General features: G+C 39.2%; 2 protein-coding genes across 4 annotated transcripts in view; one reads left to right on the top strand and one right to left on the bottom strand.

The window, feature by feature from the left end:
- echdc1 (ethylmalonyl-CoA decarboxylase 1) overlaps positions 1 to 2219 on the top strand; it is a 108438-nt gene extending 106219 nt beyond the window's left edge. For all 3 annotated transcript variants that reach the window (XR_010005628.1, XR_010005625.1, XR_010005623.1), the window contains 2 exons: positions 159 to 361; positions 2040 to 2219. The gene's annotated coding sequence lies outside the window, so the exon portion shown is untranslated. The remainder of the gene's footprint in view (positions 1 to 158; positions 362 to 2039) is intronic.
- The window catches only part of rspo3 (R-spondin 3), a 67978-nt gene that overhangs the window by 28155 nt on the left and 15453 nt on the right, over positions 1 to 24370 (bottom strand). The window contains exon 2 of the mRNA XM_008122349.3: positions 62 to 253. Within this exon, the coding sequence (XP_008120556.1) occupies positions 62 to 253 (192 nt within the window). The remainder of the gene's footprint in view (positions 1 to 61; positions 254 to 24370) is intronic.

Raw genomic sequence — 24370 nt, forward strand, 5'->3', positions numbered from 1 at the left:
ATATCTATATTTATAGGAAAGCATTTTTTAAAAGTTAGTTGTAAGTTTCTCATCTACTTACTTATGCACTCATTTCTTTCTGGGGATCGTTGTCCAACATGTCCAGGGGGACAGGATGAAACACACACGCCTATCTGTTTAATGTCTCTCCTCTCCAGATGAAAAAAGAGTCGTGGGTTACATGTCATGCATCCATTGTATTCAGAACATGTTGCACATCCTACTGGGCAATCTCGGCTCATATTGTGATGCACTAAGAAGAAAAAATACCAGTTATTTTAACTGTGGATAACATCTCTGTAATCTGCAAACTGAATACTGAAAACTCATGCTTATGGCTTTTTCCATCTTGTAATGAATAGTGAGTGAACTTTGTTATTCATTGTATCCATTTTAATGCAAACACTTCTCAATTCTTTTTGAAAGAAAGAAGAAAAAATATATGCTAATTTTGACATACATTTGGAAGAAATCAGCACTGTGTGCAATAAGGACTGAATTTGGTGGCAATTTTCTGTATGTTTACTTGTAAATAAGCACCATAAAATAGCTAAAGCCAGCATGATGTGGTGGTTTGAGTGTTGAACTATAACCAATTTAATCATGGAAACACACTGGGTGACCTTGGCCAATACAGTCTCTCAGCCTCAAAGGAAGACAAAGACAAATTCCCACTGAACAAAATCTGCCAAGTAAAAATCTTATCACTCAGTTGACATACGTCAGATGTTACAACAGCAAATTATTTCATGGGATAAAAATCTGCACCCTTATATAACAATGTAAATCATAGAAAACAGAAACAAATTTCACTAAGGTAAATAGGGTTTATTCTCATTTCCCCCAAACTGTATAAACACTCAAGCCAGAAACTTTCAATCTGCCACAATAAGTTACATCAGGGTGGGTCAGACTGCTTAGAACAGAATTTCATAGTAAGTTCAATTTTCCACTTTCCAGCAGTAGAAGAAGGTAGTCGTAACAAGGAATTAATCCTGTGGCTTTCTAAGGAGACACCACACTGAAGTATCATTCAAGAAAAGGATACCTTCAATCTCTATCTATCTATCTCAGGCCCTCATCCACATGGCGGGCGATAGTGGAGGATTCGCCATGCAGCGTGGTGAATATGACAGGTAGCAGGGGGGACTTGTCACCCTGGACCCCACATTGCCCTCACCCCCCCCCCCCCAAATTCTTCTCAATGAGAACGGGGGAAGCCAACAGTTCAGGGACAGAGCCTGCCAGAAGTAGATGCACATCATTTGATGGGATCTAGTGGGCTCCGTCCCTGAACTGAGGTGAAAATGTCGTAGGACAGGTAACTTTACCCATGTGATAATAATAAATAAATACATAAGTTTATTTATACCCCGCCTCCATCTCCCCCAAAGGGGCCTCAGGGTGGCTTATATGGACCAAGTCCGGATAAAAACAATAACAATATAAAATACATCAATAGAGGAAAACATACACAATTATAAAATTTAAACATTAACCTATAAAAATAAATAACAGACTTAATAAAACATGAAATTAAAACAGCGAGGTTGTAATAATAGACTGGGTAAAGTGCAGTCATATATCTCCCACCTTCCTCCTAACACATGATCCAAAATATATGCAATGCTTTTAAAAGCACAACCCCTGTTAATTTAGAAGTTAAAAAGCAATTAAATAAATTTCTATTTAAACAAAACAAGTTAAAAACATTGAGGTATTTTTTGCCAATCTTATAATGTTTAGGAAATGTGGATTGCAATGACTAGGCTGGGCTTTACATATGTCAATGGTGCAGAGGTATTGAACATAGCTGAGGTCCTAACACTTTTAGTGAAGTAAGCAAGAGTGAGCTATCATGGACAACTCCACATAATAGAGAATAATACAGGTTCTGAGCCATCTTGACAGCCTGGACATAGAAACCTCCTGTTTCGTGAAGGCTAGGTAAAATGAGAGGGTATCAGATAATGTAAAATGATCAGTTGGTCTTAACAGCATATCTTATTTTTCACTTGTGTATTGCTTATCTCTTTCAGAAGGAAAATTATCTCCTACATCTGATGAAATGTCAACCCTGAGTCTTAATGTGGGATCTAAATAAAATGTGAAAAGCCTGCATTGAAGACATACAGATTTACTGTTACTGAACAGGCTCCAAATCCAATACCTTTTCTGCTGAAGTGTTTGTAATGAAAAATAAAGTCTTATAAGATTAAGTGGCACTTTTTCAAAAATTCAGATGAAAGTTTGTCAAGGTCTTAAGATGAAAATTCAAGTCCCAAATGGGGAAACAGTGAATAACAGGTCTCTCTCTCTCTCTCTCTCTCTCTCTCTCTCTCTCTCTCTCTCTCTCTCTCTCTCTCTCTCTCTCTCTCTCTCTCTCTCTCTCTGTGTGTGTGTGTGTGTATGTGTATGTGTGTGTGTGTGTGTATGTGTGTGTTTTTATTTTTAAAGGTTGCAGCACTTCCTAGGGAACTTCTTAATATGGAGATGTCTGGATAGGATACATAATATGGCCCCTTAATCACAGATGTAGAGCAGCTAATTGTCTGTTCAAAGATCTGAGTCTTGAATTGAGGTCAGATATTTAGGAGAGTAGGACTTCCTTGATGATTGCTAAATGTGATTGTAGAGATTTCCTAGAGCGCCACCTGCAAAGGCCCTCGATGTGATCTCATAAATGCATTTACTGAAGTCCCTATGAGCTGCTAAAAAGGATTCTGCCAACTTATTATCATATCTCTAGTTCAGTAATATATTCCTTTCAATATATAACTTGTTTTGATTAGGGTGGGAAACAAATAGGATGTTCAGTGTGAAAGAGGCCTAGTACCCTATACTGATAGAGCTCAGGGTGCAGGGGAGACACCAGGTTTGTGCTCACTTTTCCATCTTCACTCTCTTGATTACTCTGGAGAAGAAGAAAAAAGGCATAACACAAAGTCCACGCCATACTGAGGCTAAACATCAATTTTCCAGTTGTGTCTGAAATCTAGAGATAACTTAACACATTAGGGTTTGCTAGGGAGGTAAATAGGTTGACTATGAGAAGGCCAATTCTCTTTCTGGCTAGTTTGAAAACTTGTGGGTTTAGGGCTGGTTCCACTTATACTAGACCCTTCTGGGGGAGCCAATCTGCTTTGAAGTATTATTTTCCTCAAAGGTATTGTGGTGTGAAAGAATTCAGGTGGGCTTCTGTCCAAAACAGGAGCAGAAGTGATTTCTTCATCATTGTGATGTTGTTCCCTTTTTATGCAGAATGCACACATAGTGTTGGCTTTGGTTAGCAGATCTCTTTCTTCTATGGTATTTCTGAAAGTGAGATGCACCAATTCTAGCCAGTTTTTACTGTAGGCCTGTTATATTGAGTTGCAATGGCTTTTCCCAGATCTAGATGTTATCTGATGTTAGCTGCACTCTTGGTTATTTAAGAGGGGCAGAGATAACAACCAATGTAATGATTTCTTCAGTAGTCAAAAATAGAGACATGAAGGTGGTGTTGGAAATCTATTAATTGAAGATAAAGCCATTTCTGTTTCCAGAGGTAGAATCTTGACCACAGATCAACATGTTGATATAGGGACTCAGAGTACTGAAAAGGTCACGAGGTCTATTTCAGAATATGGATAATGCCCTTTGCTGGTGTCTATGATCAATCTGGCTTGACAACAGTACATGTAAATGGGCTCTGTCTTAGTAGAACATAAGCTGAAGTTTGGGGGTGGGGGAGAAGCCAATGCAATTCTTGACTGCATCAGTAGGAATATAGTGTCTAGATTGAGATGATAGTCCCACTCTGTTCTGCTTTGCTCAGCTTCACCTAGAATACTGTGTTCAGTTCTGTGAACCACAATTCGAGAAAGATTTTTTTGAACTGGAATGTGTCCAGAAGGGTGACCAAAATGGTAAAAGGTCTGAAAGCCATGCCCTATGAAGAATGGCTTAGGAATTGGGTATGCTCAGCCTGGCAAAGGGAAAGTTGAGATGTGACATGATTGTTAAAATATCTGAAATAATATATTATGGAAATTTGTTTGCTGTTGCTCTAGACATTAGGGCATAGAGCATGGATAAAACTACAGGAAGGGGTTTGACCTAAACTTCAGAACAAACTTCCTGATGTGTTAGAAGTGGGATATGCTGCCTGAGTGTGATGGAATCTTCTTTGGAGATTTTTAAACAGACTGAATGGCCATCTGTTGGGAATATATTCCTGTATGGCGGAGGGTTAGACTAGATGTCCCCTGTGACTTTTCTAATTCTATATTTCTATGATTCTAGGAGAAGACTAAAGTTAATATTGTGTTTGGTTTCAGCTAACAATATGATGCAAAGCAGCCACATCTGTGATCTTAGCTCTTGCCAAGAACTGCAAAAAGTGCAGGTTTCCATCATCCATAAAGGCTTCAGTTGTGGTCAATTTATTTACCCCTTGGCACACTTTAATATTTTCCCAAGGACCATCTGCCAGTAATTATTTGGCCCATCTGTAAGAAGTCTGGGCAAAAAAGGAAGCAGCCAAAGTATTAGCTTCAAGTTATCTGTGTAATATGATTCTGTGTTTTTTTTTCTGTTTTGGTAAATCATCCATTTCACTTTAATTCTGCTGAGTTAGTTGGGATTTGACTGAACATTGATTTAAGTTATATCTTCTCATTACAAGCCTAATCAATCTACCAGTCTAATTTATTTATGTATTTATTTATTCATTCATTTATTTTATATTCCATCTTTCTGGCAATGTATGGCATTGTGCAGAGGAAGGATATCCATCTAACTCAAGTTAGACTAGACCCATATAAAAGAAGGTTCCAGTGGCAGTCAAAGCAGTGATGTTCCTCATGGCATTCAATGTATGAAGTTGCTGTTTAACTGCTTTAAAATTTTATTCTAGAATTGTTTTAGACTGCTTTTATGAGTTTCAAAAGAGTATTTTAATATGTTTTTAACATGTGTTTAATCTCTGTATTGTTTTAATAGGTTTTCATTTGTCCATTGCCTCAAGAGTCCTTCTGGGCTAGGAGTCAGTATAAAAATACTTTTAAAATAAAATAAATGTTTGCTCTTCAGGTTTTTAAAACGTTAAACCAGGATTAATACAATTAGTGCAGTTCTCAACTTGAGAATATCTTTGATAAGATGCTATTGGGGAGAGCTGGGGTGTGCTCTCTTTCAATAATGCTGGCATGGCTGACTCTTTTCTTGCTTATTTCACTGTGTCCAATCTGCATTGTTTCCTACAGAGAGATACAAGACAAGGTATGCAGAGATTGCTGTTTTACCTTGTTCTTCTGCTCTCTTGGGTAGAGAGAGCAGATGCACAGGCAGTAACAATATGATAGTTCAGATGACTAAGGACCTCATTACATTGATGCTCAAAGAGCGGGTGCTAGCAGAGGGATTCACCAGGCAGTGTGGTGAATCTGGTGGGCAGTGGAAGAAGTCACATGCCATGCATCGTTCACACTGCCTCCTTACCCATCTCATGGAGGGAAGCATTGCTACCTGGCATTCCCCTGCTCTCATGCTGTTCTTTCCTATGTTCTTTGGACAGCATCCTAGCATGCTTCCCAGATGCCGGAAGGATGGAGCTCTGGTGGAAGTAGCCCTATGTCATCTTATGGGCTCCAGCAGGCTCTGTTGTCCCAGTATCCTGGAAGTGTCCTAGTAATGTGATGAGGTCCTCCGAGAATGCAATGATTAGTAGTGGGCTACCTCTAGGTCTTGGGCCTTAGGGGGTATCTGGCATTTGCTGACTGTGATGCTCATTATTCCTTTCACTAAAATGCAAGTTTGTTCATTGAAGGCCAAATCTTGTGTAACCTAAGAGAGTTACATTTTACTGTAGGAATTCACGCATCCATTCTACAGAAATACCCAATAAGCCCCATCCCCTCTACCAAATTCTCATTCTTTGGAGACTAGCAGAGAGAGAAAAAAACCCCAATTCTGCAATCAATTATCAGAGAAACACAATTTCTTCAACTGTACATAAACCAAAGCAGAATGATGAATTCTGCATGAAGTCAGTTGAACATCACAGACAACAGTTGTAGGAACAAATCAATCCCTGGCCTTCTGGAACCACGTTTTTTTTATTCTTGCTTGTGTTGAAATCCTCTTGTGACCCATATATTCCCCTGATGTCATCCAGCTTGTAATGATGAGGAATGTACCAGCAAATATTCTCCATACCCAAAGTTCTTTATAATGAAATCGTATTGCAACATGGACTTGGCTTATTACTTTAGCAAATGTCATCTTAAAATGTTTAGAACTAGTAAGGAAAGGAAGAAATTATCCTTACACTGGTCAAAGAAAATTAGAAATGCATATAAGGGGAAGACAAAACAAAGGATTCAGTTCGTTATCAATGGGACTAAAAATATGAGACTATGATATATTTTTATGTCTGCCAGGATGGCTTGAGCATTGACTCTGAAGACTGGTTTGAATTCTTGCTCAGCCAGTGAAATTTTCTGGGTGGCCTTATACAATCTCACAGTTGAAGAAAAAAACAAAACAAAAGGTAAACCTCTCTGAAGGCAAGCATTTGAATTCCTACTCAGCCATGGAAACCCACTAGGTAACTTTGGGCAAGTCACAATTTTCAGAAGAAGGTAATGGTAAATCCCCTCTGAATAAATATTGCCAAGAAAACCCCATGATAAGTTTGGCTTAGGGTAGCCATATGCTATAAATGACTTGAAGACATGGGATGTGCAGAGCATTTTCAGCCCCAGAAAGCACATACAATGAAGGCTGCATATATTTACAAATGTATACACAGCTCCCTCCCCCTCGATGGATTGTCACCTTGATGTGGTGAGGGGGCTTGCGTGTTCCAATGAACCTGCGGGCACAACCATGGGAGTCACACACTCCCAGGAGTGGCCACAGGGGAGGTTCCAGACCAAGTACAATCTGAAGACCCAAAGACCTCAACGGCGGAGCAGGCGGAGGATAACATGGTACATGTTGCAACGGCTGTGAAGGCAGAAGAAGGCTGCAACAGACTGAGAAGCCACTTTCGTTGTGTTAATCACACCACTGCTGGGACCTCAATCTGTGAAGACTGTGTGTTGACTGGCTGTGCACCGACCTCCACACATTTAAAAAAATCACGCACTTCCAAGAAATGGAGGACCATCATCCTCGAACTACGAGGGATCGCCTAAGTAAGTAACACAGCTTCCTCTCTTGTACGTATAAACACATTATTTCAGCCTGTTGCTGAGCAGAGGGTCTGTACCTCTTTGAGCGTCAACTCTGTGAAAGGTGATTCCTAGAACATCTTCCTTAAAAATTGGTTCATGACGTCATCTTTAGTGATGATAACAGCAGCAACAATAGCAAATAAATGTTTAACCACTGATCTTTTGGCTTTGCGAATTGTACGTGGCTGTAAACACTTTACAGGGAAGGACTTCTGCAGCTGTGCAACCCTGGTGTAATAAGACTGTGTCACTGAGCTCTTTGAAGTCTCAGCTCACTAATGTACCATCCCTGATGGGACGAACTGCTTCATGATGTTATGCTATCCTAAGACTGTGAGATCACACTACTTTGAGACTTGCAATGTGAAACATTTATAATAATATATGGACCATGCTGGCTGAGTTAGTTTTTCTGATCTAATAATATCCCAGTAGAATATTTAGTTGGAGAGACCTACAAAACTGGTTCCAGTAACATCTAGCTGAGTGTTGACAACACCACAGAGAACCAGCTCCCCCAAAGTGTGATGTTTCTCATCTTCTCTTTCTAAAAGTTATGGTTATACTTAAATCTCTGCTTTGAGTCATTAGCCAATAAAATCACTGGAAAGGTTTTTCAGAAGGTTTTCCAAACATTTATATTGGACTTGAACCAGTAAGTACAAATATTTCTTATTAAAACATATGAATTAAAGTCACTAGGTAAACAGAACGTTTCAAAGAGATGGACCCGATTTGAAATCGATTTGAAAGGGTGGGTATACAATTTCAAATGATGACTGCTAGATACTTCTCCCAGTGCACAGGCAGTCCCTAACCTCAGTCATTCACAAGACGGCGATCATGCAACATAAGGTATTTTGTTACCCTGTGCAATTCCCCTTACATAAACAGCCTGTTTCCTCAAATTGTCACTACCAATGATGAAAGTTCTTTGACACTTGTAGATCAATGCCACAACACTGTTGAAACAGATTCAGTCTTACTGAACACAAAATGTCTCATGTTGGGGAAAAACTAGAACATAAGATTCTTAAAGCTTCTCCCTTGAAAACAGCATCAGTCTGCCACACTTAGTGGTTCTTTTCCCACATAAGTAAAAAAAAAATTACATTTAATTGAGGGACTTTATCCCACAAGATAAGTAAAGTGTTTGGGATTGTTTTTTTCTCTTAAGCTTTGCAAAGCCCCATTTTGAAATGGATGATTTTCCTAACCCCATCACACTGTTTCCCTCTTTCTGCTTTCTTTTCTAATTATTGGTTTGCCTTCTCATCACATGGGATACATATTTCTCCTCCCACTGTCTTCTCACTTGTTTTCTTTGGATATTACAATTTCTTTTAAAAAGTATAGACAGCTTTTAATTCAAAAGGCAAGTCTATTTATTTCACTTTAAAAAAAGAGATATAAATTACAGTTCCTTCCTTCTCAGTCCCAAAATGGTAATAGTGGAAGAAAGGAAACAATACTGCCCATCTCAGCTCCTCCCTCCATTATGATATCATCATTATGTTTACAGATGGGCAAGGAGGAAGTCCCATCACATGGTACATTGTGCATTTTTACACATTTCATGTGGATAATTGAAAAAAAAGTTGAATGCCAATCGACAAAGGGTGGTTCCACACATACATTAAACCCACTTCAGAATGGGATTAAGAAACCTGCTCCAAAGGGGGTATAAATCCACACAGGAAGAGGAAAAAGGGGCTTTCCCCTTTGGCTGTCCACATACCATCCCGGGGGTTTTTTTCATGTCAGGAGAAACTTGAGAAACTGCAAGCCTCTTCTGGTGTGAGAGAATTGGCCATCTGCAAGGACGTTGCCCAGGGGACGCCCAATTTTCTTGATGTTCTTACCATCCTTGTAGGAGGCTTCTCTCATGTCCCCGCATGGAGTTGGGGCTGATAGAGGGAGCTCATCCGTGCTTTCCCCTGGTTGGATTTGAATCTGGCAGCCTTCAGGTCAGCAACCCAACCTTCAAGTCACAAGGCTTTAACCCACTAAGCCACCAGCGGCTCCTCAGGGTGACATGTGGCCATCCAACCCCCCCCCCCAAAAAAAACCCTTTAAAATAAAAAGAAAACTCACTGGGAGCCTTTTGTTTTCTCCTATCTAAGGGAACGTATCAATGATGGTCAAAAACATAGGGGGAGCCAGAAGCGATTTTGGCCCCCCTCCTTCATTTTGGGCATCATTGATATGTTCCATCAGATAGGAGAAGAGGCCAAATGGCTCCTGGTGAGTTTTTATTTTTATTTTTTTAGGGGGTTGTGGGGGTTTTGGGGAGGAGGTTGGTGCCCCCACAGTTTTCCAGGCTGATTCAGCCTGGAAAACACGGTACTACTGTCTGGGCTGCCCCTTCAAAAGTTCAGAACTTTTGAGGGAGCAGTCCAGGCAGCTGAAGTAGGGGCTTATCCTGTGCCTTCTAAGAAGGCATGGAATAAACCCACTAACAATTATAGTTGCAACAAACCAGAGTTTTCCTGGTTTGTGGCAAATGAATTTGTGTTTCCCTAGGACCTTATCTGGATGGCCTCCTTTTAATTGTGGGAACTCTCACGTTAAAGGGGCTGTCTGGGTGCATCCTTAGGAAGCGTAGGAAAAAGGAGACTCTAGAAATGGCGAAATACCTGGAACCCACTGTATGGACTTGTGTCATGTGATGGGCTCCGTCAATTGTCGTTTCCTAAATGTGTAGAAATGCTGATTTTATTGTGTGTGATGAAGTCCTAGGTGAAGGTGAAATTTCATCCTTGGTCAGATTCTGAAGAGAAAATAGTATAGTTCCAGAACGCAATTACATGCAATTCTTCCCACCTCCTAATATTCATATAATATATACCTCAACCTTAATGAATTATTTATTTACAGTATTTATATTCCGCCCTTCTCACCCCGAAGGGGACTCAGGGCAGATCACATTACACATATAAGGCAAACATTCAATGCCTTGACATAGAATAAAGACAGAGACAAACGCAGGCTCCAAGCTGGCCTCGAACTCATGACCTCTTGGTCAGAGTAATTGGTCTCAGCTGGCTGCAGCTGGCTGCTCACCAGCTTGCGCCACAGCCCGGGCGCACTCATTACTGCAACAGACAACCCTGTACCACTGTAGAATTTAACCTGGTCCCCTGTAATTAGCACTGCAACTACTGTCTGCAATAGATCATCGCATAGAACACCTCCGGGTGAGAAGGGCGGGATAGAAATATTTGAAATAAATATTTGAAATAAATCGCATAGAACAAACATGAACACGATCCTTTGTTTTTCTATGAAAATGGTAATGAGTTCTCTCACCTCCTTGTGTCATCATCATGGCATCCAAACCACAGTTACTCCATCTGTATTTTGTGTGGTTAGAGGTTAGAATTCGGAGTCTTAAATTTTATAGTATCACTAGCTGTGCCCGGCCACACGTTGCTGTGGCATTGTCTGGTGGTGTTCGTGAGAACTTGTTGAGGTAGCGGTGGTATTGAATGTCTGTTGTATGGTTGTCTTTATGTTTAGTATGCATTTAGTTGTTTGTGTACTGTGAAAGTGGTGAGGGTAGAGGGGGTCTATTGTATTGTATAGTATTTATATGTTGTCCATGTGTTGTGAATGCTTGGATTGTGTCCTGTTGCATAGTAAAAAGGGTTGGGCTCTTGGATTCTATTATTATTATTATTATTATCATCATCATCATCTTCATCATCATTATTATGTAGAGGCTAGATGGCCATCTGTCAGAAGTGCTTGGATTGTTATGGTTGAGCCTTATGGCTCCGATACTGGGAGACGTGGTTGTAAGACTCCTCGGGAGTCAGACTCTCTTGAGGAGCGAGAAAGGAAGCGGCTGTGGGACTTATTTGCAGAACCATCTGACGAGGACTCCTTTGAGGGTTTTACCGAGAGAATGGAGGAAGAGATGGTTAGCTCAGAGGAGGATGACATGGAATGGACTCGTGTGAGGGAGGATTTGGGTGCCACCGGCAACAATAGTATGGAAGGCGATTGGGGGCCTTCAGGATTAGACCCGTGGACAAGCTGGAGGGATGGAACGGGATCCACAGCTGGGGATGCTGTGGGGCGTAGTCAAAGGTGTTTCAGCTCTGATGAGGAGGATGAGGATGAGGCACCTGGAATTAGGGTAACAGCTGACAGCGATGAGGAATTGTGAACTGGCATAAAATGGGGTTTAGAATCCAGGGCTAATTGCGTTGGGCAAGGTAATCTGGACGAACGCTTGGGCTCTTGTTGGGAAATTCCTGAAGACGGGTGTGATTCGTTTGCTGAATACGTAAGTTACCAAGGACACTGGGCATAGGCGGCGGGAGGAACTGTGTGGGCTTTTGTTGTGCAACCTGTGTTTAATCTTAATAGCTTGGACCTCCGTCGTCTTTTTGACGAACATTAATTGCCTACTCTGGACTGACTGGCTGACTGACTGACTGACTGACTGACTACGACCTCGGACTATCCTTCCTGTGGCTATCGTTGGAACTGGTGAACTAAAGACATCTGTACCTGGCTTTCGACCTCGCTGACCTCGCGTTCTGTCTCTGACATGGATTGTGTCCTCCTGCATAGTAGAAGGAAGTTGATCTGGATAATCCTTAGGGGTCACTCCAAACCTTAGGACTGTATGATGTTGTTGTTGTTATTATTATTAGTATTAGTATTGAGAGGCTGGGTGGCCATCTGTTGGGAGTGCTTGGATTGTGTCCTGCATGGCAGAATTGGGTTGGACTGGATGGCCTTTAGGTGTGTCTCCTAACTGTCTGATGCTATGATTCAATGTGTATTATTATTGTGCAGATATTGGATGGTCATCTGTCAGGAGTGGTTGGATTGTGTCCTCCTGCATGATATAAGGAAGTTGAACTGGATGATCCTTAGGGGTATCTGCTAACCTTAGGATTGTATGATATTCTTCTTCTTCTTCTTCTTCTTCTTCTTCCTCTTCTTCTTCTTCTTCTTCTTCTTCTTATTATTATTATTATTATTATTGAGAGGCTGGTTGGCCATCTGTTTTGAGTGCTTGGATTGTATCGTCCAATGGCAGAGTTGGGTTGGACTGGATGGCCTTTAGGGGTCTCTCCTAACTGTTTGATTCTATTATTCGATTTGTATTATTACTGTGCAGATCTTGGATGGCCATCTGTCAGGAGTGTTTGGTTTGTGTTGTCCTGCATGGTAGAAGGAAGTTGAACTAGATGATCCTTAGGGGTGTCTCCTAACCTTATGATTGTATGATATTATTATTATTATTATTATTATTATTATTATTATTATTATTATTGAGAGGCTGGGTGGCCATCTGTTGGGCGTGCTTGGATTGTGTCCTCCATGGCAGAATTGGGTTGGACTGGATTACCACAGTAATTATTTCATATTACAGTAGAATCTCACTTATCCAACATTCGCTTATCCAGTGTTCTGGATTATCCAACGCAGTCTGCCTTTTAGTAGTCAATGTTTTTGTAGTCAATGTTTTAAATTCATTGTGATATTTTCGTGCTAAATTTGTAAATACAGTAATTACAACATAGCATTACTGAGCATTGAACTACTTTTTCTGTCAAATTTGTTGTATAACATGTTTGGTGCTTAATTTGTATAATCATTACCTAATTTGATGTTTAATAGGCTTTTCCTGAATCACTTATTATTATCCAACATTCTGCCGGCCTGTTTATGTTGGATAAGTGAGACTCTACTGTATATTTATAATCTTATATTATCTTCTTAGAACTGGATTATATGAGGCCCCTTCTACACAGCTGTATAAAATGCACACTGAAGTGAATTATCTGGCAGTGTGGACTCAAGATAATCCAGTTCAAAGCAGATAATATAAGATTATAAATGGGTAATATAGCTGTGTGGAAGGGCCTCGAGTCTATCTGATTTTAACTGGATTATATGGCAGTGTAATCTGTATCTTATAGGCAGTGTGGAAGAAGCCTGAGGCCTAAGTGTGCCTGTCCCCTGGGCTGAGTAGCAGAGTTTAGCCTTCTAAGTGGCAGCAATTGGATAAAAAACAATTATTCCTTTCCCTCTAATTAAGACTTTATTTTTCTTTTCTTTTTGTTGTATGAATGTAGAGGCATGGATGAGGGGTTGTGTTGCCAAGTTTAGTCTTTTTAGGATGTGTAGTTTTGTTGTTTTGTCCTAGGCCGAATTTTTTTTATCCTTTTATATATTTTATAGTATCATTCATTAAAAACAGGACTTATGTTAATCCTTTGTTTTCTTATGTAAGCATCACAGTCTCTTGTGTCTATTCTCACAAGAAGCTAACACCCATTGATTTACCATGTCCATAATTGCAGAGTCTTCCCCATTCCAACACCACTTGACCTCATGGTATATTTTTCTCAGGTAGAAAGAATGTTTAGGGCAGCAAAACAATTTCTGATACTGCATGATATTCGAGTAGTACAGGACCCTAAATAAATGAAGGGCATCTCCTGCTTTGGCAACAAGGACCAAATCTTAAAGTAAGCACAAAGTAGTGGTGGATGTAATTATTGCACCTAATGCAGGCCACATTATATTATCAATTCAGGGGAAAGAATTAGTATTCGCTTAACATTTGTGGAGTACCCAGCAACATGGTCCTCCACTTTGTGGACAATGTTTACAAAGTGATGTGAAGTCATGATGGAATAAAAGCAGCATGGAGAAAAAAAGGGCAGAATATAGAAAGATAGGATTACTGCAGTTTACTCCCACATGGAAAGTATCACATCAGTTAGAATGTACAGAAACAAGACATGGTGATTTGAAAGAAATTGAATAGAACATAAGTGCAAATAGTGAGGGAGATTTGATATGAATTTATGCAGTAAAAGGGACACAAGTGAGAGCATTCAAGATTGCTTACCCTTTTCTGCTAACTGCTTCACATTTGTATCTTTCGTTTTCTTGTTCCATCACTCTTGAAAATGTTATCTCTTTAACCTTGCTAAACACTTTCCCATTAAGTATAGCCCAGCTTTTCCACTCACTTCGTTCTCTTAGCCTAAGAAATATCCTGTTGTAGACTTTAGTTTGGAGGCTCGCCAATAATATAGGTATAGATTGTTTAGATATTGCTGTGTTTCTCTGCCAGTGAATACCAGGTGCTGGGAAAACCACCTCTGAGTATTCTTTGCCTAGGAAAAACCCTATGAAATTCATGGGGCCACCATAAGTTGGCGAGTGACTTGAAGGCGCGTGTGCACACACACATACATACACACACACACACACACCTGTTAGCAGTACTTCTAACAGTAATTAGTACTTTTAAAGGTCTCCACCTTTCCAACCATATTCCAATGTATTTTTTCATGTTACTGCTATGCTTCAAAACAAATTCAAGTAGGAAGCATTTTGATGAGTTATTTCATTTCATTTCATTATTCCTTTTCATTTCATATGGGGAGAATGTTAGAGAGGGAATAATGTGTTTAATCTGATGAAAAAGTGTGGCTTTGCATTTAATTTGATTTTGCAGAGTTGTCTTTGAATAAATTACCTGGGTTGCTTTAGCCTGGTTTTGCCCAGGGTTCAAATTCTTGCAAACTCTGACTTTGTGTGTCTCTTAAACTTCTATGCCAACCATTTGCTGTCCTGGCTGAATTTTTTTCATTATCATTCAAGGGCAACAAGCCAACTTCAGGGTGGTTTATATGAAATATTTATAAATGACTGCTTTTGGTAGACAGGTGTTGGTAGGAGATCCATACCAACTCCACCCATGATCTCTCTCCCTGCTATCTTTCTCTATAGTAAATTGTTAGTTACCCCTGGTTTCATGAGATAACAATCTAAGAAAGACATTTCTTAAACTTTGACGATATCTGAGTGTCAAAAGTCTAAGAATCAGTCACACTAAAGAGGGCATCTTCATGTAGTATTTCAGATTGGCCTGACAGTCTCTTTTAATACCCAAACCCCATAGTTATGTAAATTAGCTCTGGGGAATATGTTAGAAAACACTATATAAAATGTAATTGTTCCATTTTCCATTGAATTAACAATGACTGATCCAAAATCAATTGAACAGTTATACTGGAAAAATGTTGCTGTAATTATTGATGTTATGTTATGTGTGCTCAAGTCATTTTTGAATTATGACAATTCTATCAACATCCTAGATATAACTCATATAACTATCAATATCCTAGATATAACTCATTTACTCAGAATGTTGGTTTCTTTAACTGCTTTCAGTGCATGATGCCCTGGACAACCCAATATAGTTTTCAGGCTAAACTTGTCTATTTGCTGCTCATGTGAAAAGAAAGAAAACTTATTAGACAACCAAAGCTGCTTCTACAGAAGTAACCTCAAACTGTTTAATTAAGAGTCTTGGAAATCTATGAAGTTCGAGTGATTTTTTTAAGGATGAGTCAGCTTGGAAGGTGTACAAAAATGCAAATTTAGATCTACAACTTCGTCATCATTGAGAAACAATTCCACAAAAGAAGGTCAATTTTGGATTTACTACACGTAGTGAGTGGCACAGTGGTTTGAGTACTGGAGTACAACCCTGAAATATTAGAATCCCACAAACTTAGCCTCAGAAACCTCTGTGATGCCAGACATGCTATGATGGCCGTTGAAATGTTTCAATGAAACTTTGGAAGAGAGGAACTATAACTTTCCATAAGTGTGTAAAGATATTTTATTTATCTAAGACACTGGATTGATTAAAAACACTGTTGGTAACAACTTAACTATGATGAAAATAAAGGATTCTTCACAGCCTTCAGGCTTAGACATTACGCACAGTATTTGCCAAACTTGCAAATAAAATACTACTATAATATGGACTAATTTATGTAAGGAATTGGGGGACCTAAAGCATAGAAGCGACAGAAGAAAGCAAATTGAGAATTATCAGGCCAAATTTGAAATATTGTGTGCAAAATGGAAATAGTAACTTTTTTAACTAAGTAATGGCCTTTCTACTGTTGTGAGTTGCCCTGAGTCCTTGTGGAGAGGGGACAGGATATGAATAAAGATGATTATGATTATGAGGATTATTACTACTACTACTACTAGTAGTAGTAGTCTTTGGGCCCTGGTGAATGTTTAACCTTACCACTCTTTAGAAAGCCCTGGGTCTTATCATCATAAAGCCCTGGGTCTTATGGTCATAAAGCTTTAGGGCTAACCTCTGCCTAATATCTTATTTTTTACTGATTTTGATGTCATTTTTGTATATTTATTGATTTCTGCCTTCTTTCCTTACAAATCTTAACAAAACATCGTGTGTATTTTGCTAGTCTAGAAAAAAACATTTTAATAAAAACTCTGAAACTATATTTTCTAACATCTGCATGATGATACATTAAACTTTCCCCTTGACATTTGAACCTTAGCACAATGAAGTTGACAAAATGTGCATCATGTCATGAATGCCTTCCAATAAAGTAACAGTACTCAAACATAGAAAAAAAACAAGCAAACAGAACCCCAAAATTAAATTTAGGTGATTAGAAAATCAGATGAAGATCAAACCAGAAAAGTTGGCTCTATAGAACTTTTTCAAAGTTAAGGAGAAAGCCCACCAGGGATGGATGCAGTATTTACTCAGAATGTTGGTTTCTTTAACACAACAGAAATAACCCCCAGATTAGCCACAGGAACTACCATTGGTTGCTCACCATCCAATATTTTTTTTAAAAAAGAAAACCTGAAAAAAATCTTTTTATCCAGAGAAAAAGGATATGTATTTCCCCTCTCCTCAAGCAGTCCAAAAATTTCCTCCAAAATTTATAGGAGGTCATTTTAGGCAAAAACACAAACCACAAGATAAAGGTATTTTTACTTGGTCAATGTACCTTGTGGTTGCTTTGAAAGGAAATCTAAACTGCATCACAATATACTTTACAAAAATACTAGTAGACATTTAAAGGAAGGCAGAGGCAATTTATTTCCTTGTCTCACTCCACTCCAATCTCATCCTGTCATAGAGGATAAGATGTCTATAAAATTTAATATGTTTGATAATTGAGGATTGCAGACCGTATTATCTTTTGTCCAGGAAAAAGGAGCCTACAATAACAGAAGTTTATAAATATGGTACATAAATTTCTCAGCTACTACAACTGTTTCAGAAAATCTTGCTGGCTATACATGGGAGGGGGAAAGGGGAATATACCAACTACATTGGTTTTTCCCATGTATATATTCTTCCCCACATGTAAATCCCATTCAAACCTGAAGGCTACTGCTGTATGTGTGTTGCACTCTAAGGGAGAATATTGTTCCTGAGTTCTCATTACGTTGTCCCTTTAAACTGTATTTCAAAACTACTAGTTTTCAAGGGTGTTGATGCAATTACGTGGCGTCTCTTTTGACTGGTTCTCTTCCAACAAATAAGTGTTTAAAATGGAAGTATTATGTTCTGATTTGTAAAGCAAGATCTTATGACATCTTTCCATATTTAACTAACCCCCAGATAACCAAATGGGATTCCAAAAGTGTTTAGATGTGTTTAAGCAGTTGGAGATGCACTATGACACACAAAACAAAGTAGTTTCTTGTAAAGTAGCAGCCATATCACAAAATATTCTTGAAATTTCAGTTTCAATAGTCTGCTAGTTATAATAAGGAATTTTGGTTCATGAAATCTGTATTTTTGGGAATATGGAACAGTCCATGTTCTTTTGGATCTTAGCCAAACAATGTCTAAGAAGTGCAACCAACCCTCTTGTGATTAGAGGGAACTTATGTGATCCTCATGCCAAATGTTGGACTTATGAGTGTTAGGCTTATGTCAACACTCATGCCAAATGTCTGTCTCATGTCCTGGCTTACTAACCACGGTTGAAACAGAACAGTTCCCTCAGGAGGACTTTATGGACAATTGGTTTATCGAGTACTAGAGATAGGTGCTTTTTATATCCTCCAGTACATGAAAGCATAAAAACAAAAGGCTTATAATGAAAGTTCTATACAGATTTATATTAGGCTTATATTGGTTGTTGCTATTGCTGTTATAAAACATTATCTCTTGCCAGATATGTTTTTACAGCTGCCACTGATACTTTGCAGGATGCCGATGAACATAACTCTAGGAAAGTATTGAGCAGGCACTGGGTGTGCACTAATGTACCCAAAAGCTGAGTTTAGCTACTTTAATAGTAACCTAATTACTTCAGCCATCACATCTTGCATATTTGCTCATCAGCTCTAAAGCTGTACAGATATCATTTAATTCACACCATCAATATCACACAACTACCATAGCAAGTCTCCCTTACATTACAGCTTTCTGAAACCAGAGCTTCTGTCATGCATGTTTTTATTTTATTTTCTTCTTTAAATTCAACACAAAGAACAGCAGAAATATATTTTACTTTAAAGCCCTTATTTTTTTCTCAGAACATATACAGGCAGTCTCCAAGTTACAAGCAAGATAGGTTCTGTAGGTTTGTTCTTATGCTGAATTTGATGGTAAGTTGGAATATATACATTTTTAAAATGCAACTCCAGCCAAACATATACTGGTATATCTTTTAACTTTGTATAGCATAGGGAAGGGTTAATACTCTTGTGCATTGTTTTGCTGCCTGTTCAGAAGATTTTGCCACACTTCTGAAAAATTTGGCATGTTGTGGAAACAAGGATTGGTGATAAACCTTCAGTTGAGACACCCCTTTCCATAGTAATTCTTTCAGAAGGGGTAGATTTCTCTCACTTCCTGTTGTCTTGCCACTCTTCTTAACTATGAGTAATTTGTAAGTAAGGTGTTTGTAACTCAGGACTGCCTGTATACTACAAAAAAAAAACCCTTGCAATCCTAGTTTAGGAGTTATAGAGCTGGCTGCAGAATTTTTCAAAAAAACCCAAAACAAAACAAAAAACGAAACAGGAAACACAGTCACTCAACTTTATTGCTGGCCTGAATAAATGGTGACCCAGCAAACAACACAGCCCACCAGCCATATATCACATCCTCTCAGGTGCCTTGACACACCCATTTGTTTCTGAAGCCCCAGACAGAATTCCCAATCAAGGTTCTTCAGTGAACCTCTGGTATCCACCATATATGGTTATGTTAGTTTTGGTGGGTTCATGTTGTGTTGTGTCTTACTTCCTTGACTTTTACTCAATATACTTCAGCAGTGATTCAACATCTTTTCTCCATTCTTAGGAAGGTCACTGTGTACTCTATATTTAAACAGCATTAAAATACACATACTTTTAGAAGGCGACCCCAATGGAATTTACTTCTAACCAAGCATTATTAGATTGGCACCATCGAGGCATATATTCTTATATTGAATGGATTCATAGAGATAATTTCATAGATATTAATTCTATATCGCCTAGCTATAATAAAGGAGCTTTGTGGAGCCCTTAAAATAGACAATTTATTCAAGAATTTATCTGGATTATTTTAGCAAAGATTGTGTAATTCACTTTATTTATTTACAAAATCTTATCTTTGTTACATTAAAAATTAGAAAATCACTTTTTTAAAAACACAATTTTGCCCATTTTCTGTGCTTACACAGAATTGCAGTTAGCAGAGCAACTCTAACTGAGGGTGCATCCAGACAGCCCCTTAGAAGCAGGAGTTCCTGCTTCTTCCAGATGATGCACCACAGAAAATCAAGTACATTTGACACAAAGAGGAAAAGTCTCCTTTGTGCTGAGATTATTTGTTAGCGGGAAATAAGCAGATCTTCTTGAAAGACCCGTGTATTTCCAGCTGCAGACGCTGTGTAGATGGGATCAGGGATGGTGCCATATGACTTCTGGTGCCCATCTACATATCTGTCTCAGGTTTCTTGGACTGGAGCCCAAAAAACCTAAGACAGCACCACCTCCTCCCAAATCCCCTTTAAAAGCCTTAAAACAAGAAAACAACCCACTCAAAGGCCATTTTCCTTTCTCCAGAGCTCTTCTGGCTTGCTAGTGGGGGGGGGGGGGGGGGAGGAGCCATTTTCGTCCTCTCCCTCTCTTGTTGGGATCATTGAGCTCCAGAGAAGGGGAAATGACTTTTGTGTGAGTTATTTTCCTGTTTTTAAGGCTTTTTAAAGGGTTTGTTTTGTGTCCTGGTGCCCTGCTAAAAAACCTGGCAGGGCATCTGGACTCCCCCCCCCCCCCCCCGAGAAAACCACACGCTTTCAGCAGGAGAGTGGACTTCAATGCAAGTCCAATCAGGTTTTTTTAAACCTGATTGGACTCACATTAAAGTGCTGCCTGGAACCGCCCTTAGGCTCAGATATATAAAAGGGTACCTATCGAAATGAAAGGAAATGAGAGGATTTTGATTTTCCTCATGTGTACTAGGTCCAGCACAGAAATTTATTTTTTGACAGCAAATTACTTACAAACTTTAACTATTTTCTATTCAACAAAACAAACCTACAACCAAAAATCAAACAAAGATACAGGAAGACATATTTCGCAAAACAAAAGGACCACATCCTCCTCATAAATAGGGCTGCCATTTTGAGGGAGAAGCTCTTTTTCAACTTCTGATGCTCACTGGTACAACATAATGTGAAGATGGGTCCAGAACATAATCCTGAGATATCTGCTGTTTATTTAAGTGATTCCAGCAGCACAAAGGATAAATGGTGGGAAATACAGTGGATAGGTCCCTTGGCCAATGCATGATGAATTTGTGGAGGGAAAGTGTAGTCATGATATCACACGGCTGCCATAATGTCAAAATGCACAATAAATGCAAGGAGAAGAGATTGATATAGAATGACAGGAAAAGAAAATAATTCCCATATGAACTCCTGCTTTTTCCTCCTTTGTTCTTATTTTTTTTGTGCCCCACCACAGACTAAAGTTCATCCCAAATGAACATGGATATATCTCAGTGGACTGGTTACGAAAAATGTCTGGGTTCAGTTCTGATCTGTAATAAGTTGAAACTGTGGCCACTGTCACAGGCTTGAACCAATTCAAGGTGCAGGTCATTACCTACAAAGCCCTAAACGGTTTAGGACCCACCTACCTTCGTGACCGTATTTCCCCCTATGAACCTGCACGATTTCTTCGCTCGTCGGGGGAGGCCCTTCTCTCGCTCCCACCACCCTTGAAGTTGCGGTTGGTGGGGACGAGGGAGAGGGCCTTCTCCATTGTGGCCCCCCGGCTCTGGAACTCGCACTCCAGGGAGATCAGGCAGGCCCCTACCCTCCTCTCCTTTCGGAAGAGCCTGAAAACATGGCTCTTCCAGCAGGCCTTCGATAACTGATCCAGTAAGTCTGACCTGTTGCATTTCCAATAATAGTCCCGTAATTATGCCTCTTACAGCACCTTGAAGGCGACAACAATTTGGATAATAGACCCCTTCCTGATGATTTTGACAAACTAGCACTTTGGCCCAGGTTCCTCCAGATTTTATCCAAGATTTTATCTTTTGTCCTTGTATGTGATTTTTTATGACTTGTTTTTATTGTTATTTGATCTGTTTTATTGCTTTGCTTTATTGTTGTGGACTGGGCCTGGCCCCATGTAAGCCACCCTGAGTCCCTTCGGGGAGATGGGGCGGGGTATAAAAATAAAATTATTATTATTATTATTATTATTATTATTATTATTATTATTATTATTATTTCCTTGGGTGATTGTGTAGTAGTCATGTGCATTTTGGATTTACCTTACCAGCTTTTGGCAGGGCCCTGATCCATTTTCGTCTGAGCCTTATGAAATTGGGAGGTCAGACATTTGTTTCTTTGTTTTGGGGGGCCAAAAGATTCTTTCAGCCCATTTTTTTTTTGGGGGGGGGCTTCACCTGTAGGCCCAAAGTGTCCAGGATTACGGATGCAGGCTTTGGGCATATGGGTGAAGGGCCTTGGGCCTATGTATCTGGGCCTTGTGGGGCTTGCGGCCGATTGCCAAGTAAGGAGTGCTCCTTACTCAGCAATCAGCCACAGGCCCTGTGAGGCCTGGGTGCATAGGTCCAAACCCTGCACCCATAGGCCCAGGAGCTTTGGGCTTACAGGTGCAGGCTGAGTAAGAAGCGCTCCTTACTCAGCGCTCAGCTGCAGGTCCTGCGAGGTAGGCAATCGATCCAAAAAACAGGCTTGGAGCAGATACCAGCTCCTACCTGCCTTTCATTTCAAGTTGGTTTTTGTTTCGCTGGGGGGGGGGGGATGGTTCTGTTTCGTGCCATCTGAATGGACGGTATGAAACAGAAATACGAATTAAATAAATGTAACAAATACCACGCACATCACTATTGTGTAGGCACTCCATAGCATAACATTCCTAACTCAGATATTGTGCCTGTATAAAACTGCACTTAAGCTTCCTCCTTCTGGATATTGCTCGATACTTCGTCATACTTCTCATGATTGTTATATATGCCAAGTTCTCAATAATTTTCTGATGGAAAATATGCTAAGTGAAATTATATAGAAGGTATAACATAGGCATTTCAAATACATATTAATTTCTGATTCTGATGATAAAGTGAACACAGGCAACCAGGTAGTTTGTTATCACCTGCACAAAATTGGGATTTAACTGTCTTCAGCCCCATCTGCCCTGCCAAATAATGCAGTTTGGAACTGTGTTATATTATCAATGTAGTCTCATATAATACAGTTTAACTGCACTGAACTGATTATATGAATCTACATTGACCACATAATGAAGTTTGAAACTGCATTATATGACAGCGTAGGTGGGGCCCTAGTTGCTCTAAGAACAAAGTAGCTACCACACCATCTCCTATCTTATTTTGCTAGGGATGATAGCAAATGTATGTGAAGATCTGTGGATACTGAAAAGAACTCAATAAATAAATGCAACCACTATTACTAATATCACTTGAATAGTAAACAGCTGCAAATACATTGAATACTATTTAACCATTGTATAATAACATGTGAGTATTGACCTTAAACATGGGCTTAGTATTCCTTGCAATTAGAAATGACTTCTTAGTAAGATGAAAGCATGAATTCTATTTCAAAACACACTTTAAAATCAATTATGATTACAGTTACAGTGGCTCATTGAAGGACTCTCTGTTGCACATATTCATTGTTGCATTTGAAATAGGAGCCTTCTGTGTTGAAGAAATCATAATAGTTTCTCTGAATAGCTATAAATAGAATGTACAGTTTTACTCTATTATATTAACATTGAATAATGTTTCCCTTTTAATAAGAAAAATAGAAGAGAGTAATTGTGTGTATTTCTGGAATAAAGCAAGAGAGAGAAAAATCTCACTGGTGGAAAAGGATTTGCCAAGATAAACCTTGGAGCATTTTATAATTTAATTCTGTTCCACATGTTTATTTTTCTTTTGGAAATTCTAAGAAGAGATTGTTCCAATCATTTTAATAGCAGCAGAGTATATTTTTTTGAAATGTTGAAAAAATGTAAGACCTCTGTTATTGGAAGGTGCTTGCTATTTTTTCAGTGCAAGTGTTCTTCCCTTCTGACCTGGGATATTAGATCAAGATTTATACATCTGACCTGACTTTAGGTAGTTAAGATTTATTATTTTATATTAGCTTTATGTTGCCTGCAAGCTGTTTATTTACAACACAGTGTATATATTTATGGCAGAAGAAAATGTGGTTGTATGTTACAAAACAGTAAAAATGTGTTAGGGAGAGTCCCATGGATTGGTGAAAATAGCCTCCCTCCAGCTTCTGAAGTATTATTGTTTTTGTTATTTCAGCATTAACATGAAAAAAATCTTATTCCAGTTTGATTAATGTTAGAGGATTCCAAAAGTTTCATTATGTTCAAATAACTACTGAAGTACAAGTAAGGCTTCTATTGGCAATCAGTTACTAACACAAAGCACAATATGAGCCATGGTGGCGCAATGGGTTGAACCCTTGTGCCGGCTGGACTGCTGATCTGAAGGTTGGGTTGCTAATCGGAAGGTTCCTGGTTCGAATCCGCGAAATGGGCTGAGCTTCCATTTGTCAGCTCTAGTTTGCAGGGACATGAGAGAAGCCTCCCGGCAGGATGGTACATTTGGGCATCCCCTGGGCCACGTCTCTGTAAATGACCAATTCTTTCACACCAGAAGCAACTTGAAGTATGTTCTCAAGTCGCTTCTGGCATGACTTAAAAAAACAAAACACAATCTCACCAAAAGTCCCTTCTACACTGGCCCAAATCTGAGTGGAATCAAAATTTTAAAATGCCAAAGCCACCCATCTTTA

The sequence above is a fragment of the Anolis carolinensis genome, chromosome 1 (assembly GCF_035594765.1).
Source record: "Anolis carolinensis isolate JA03-04 chromosome 1, rAnoCar3.1.pri, whole genome shotgun sequence".
NCBI lineage: Eukaryota > Metazoa > Chordata > Lepidosauria > Squamata > Dactyloidae > Anolis > Anolis carolinensis.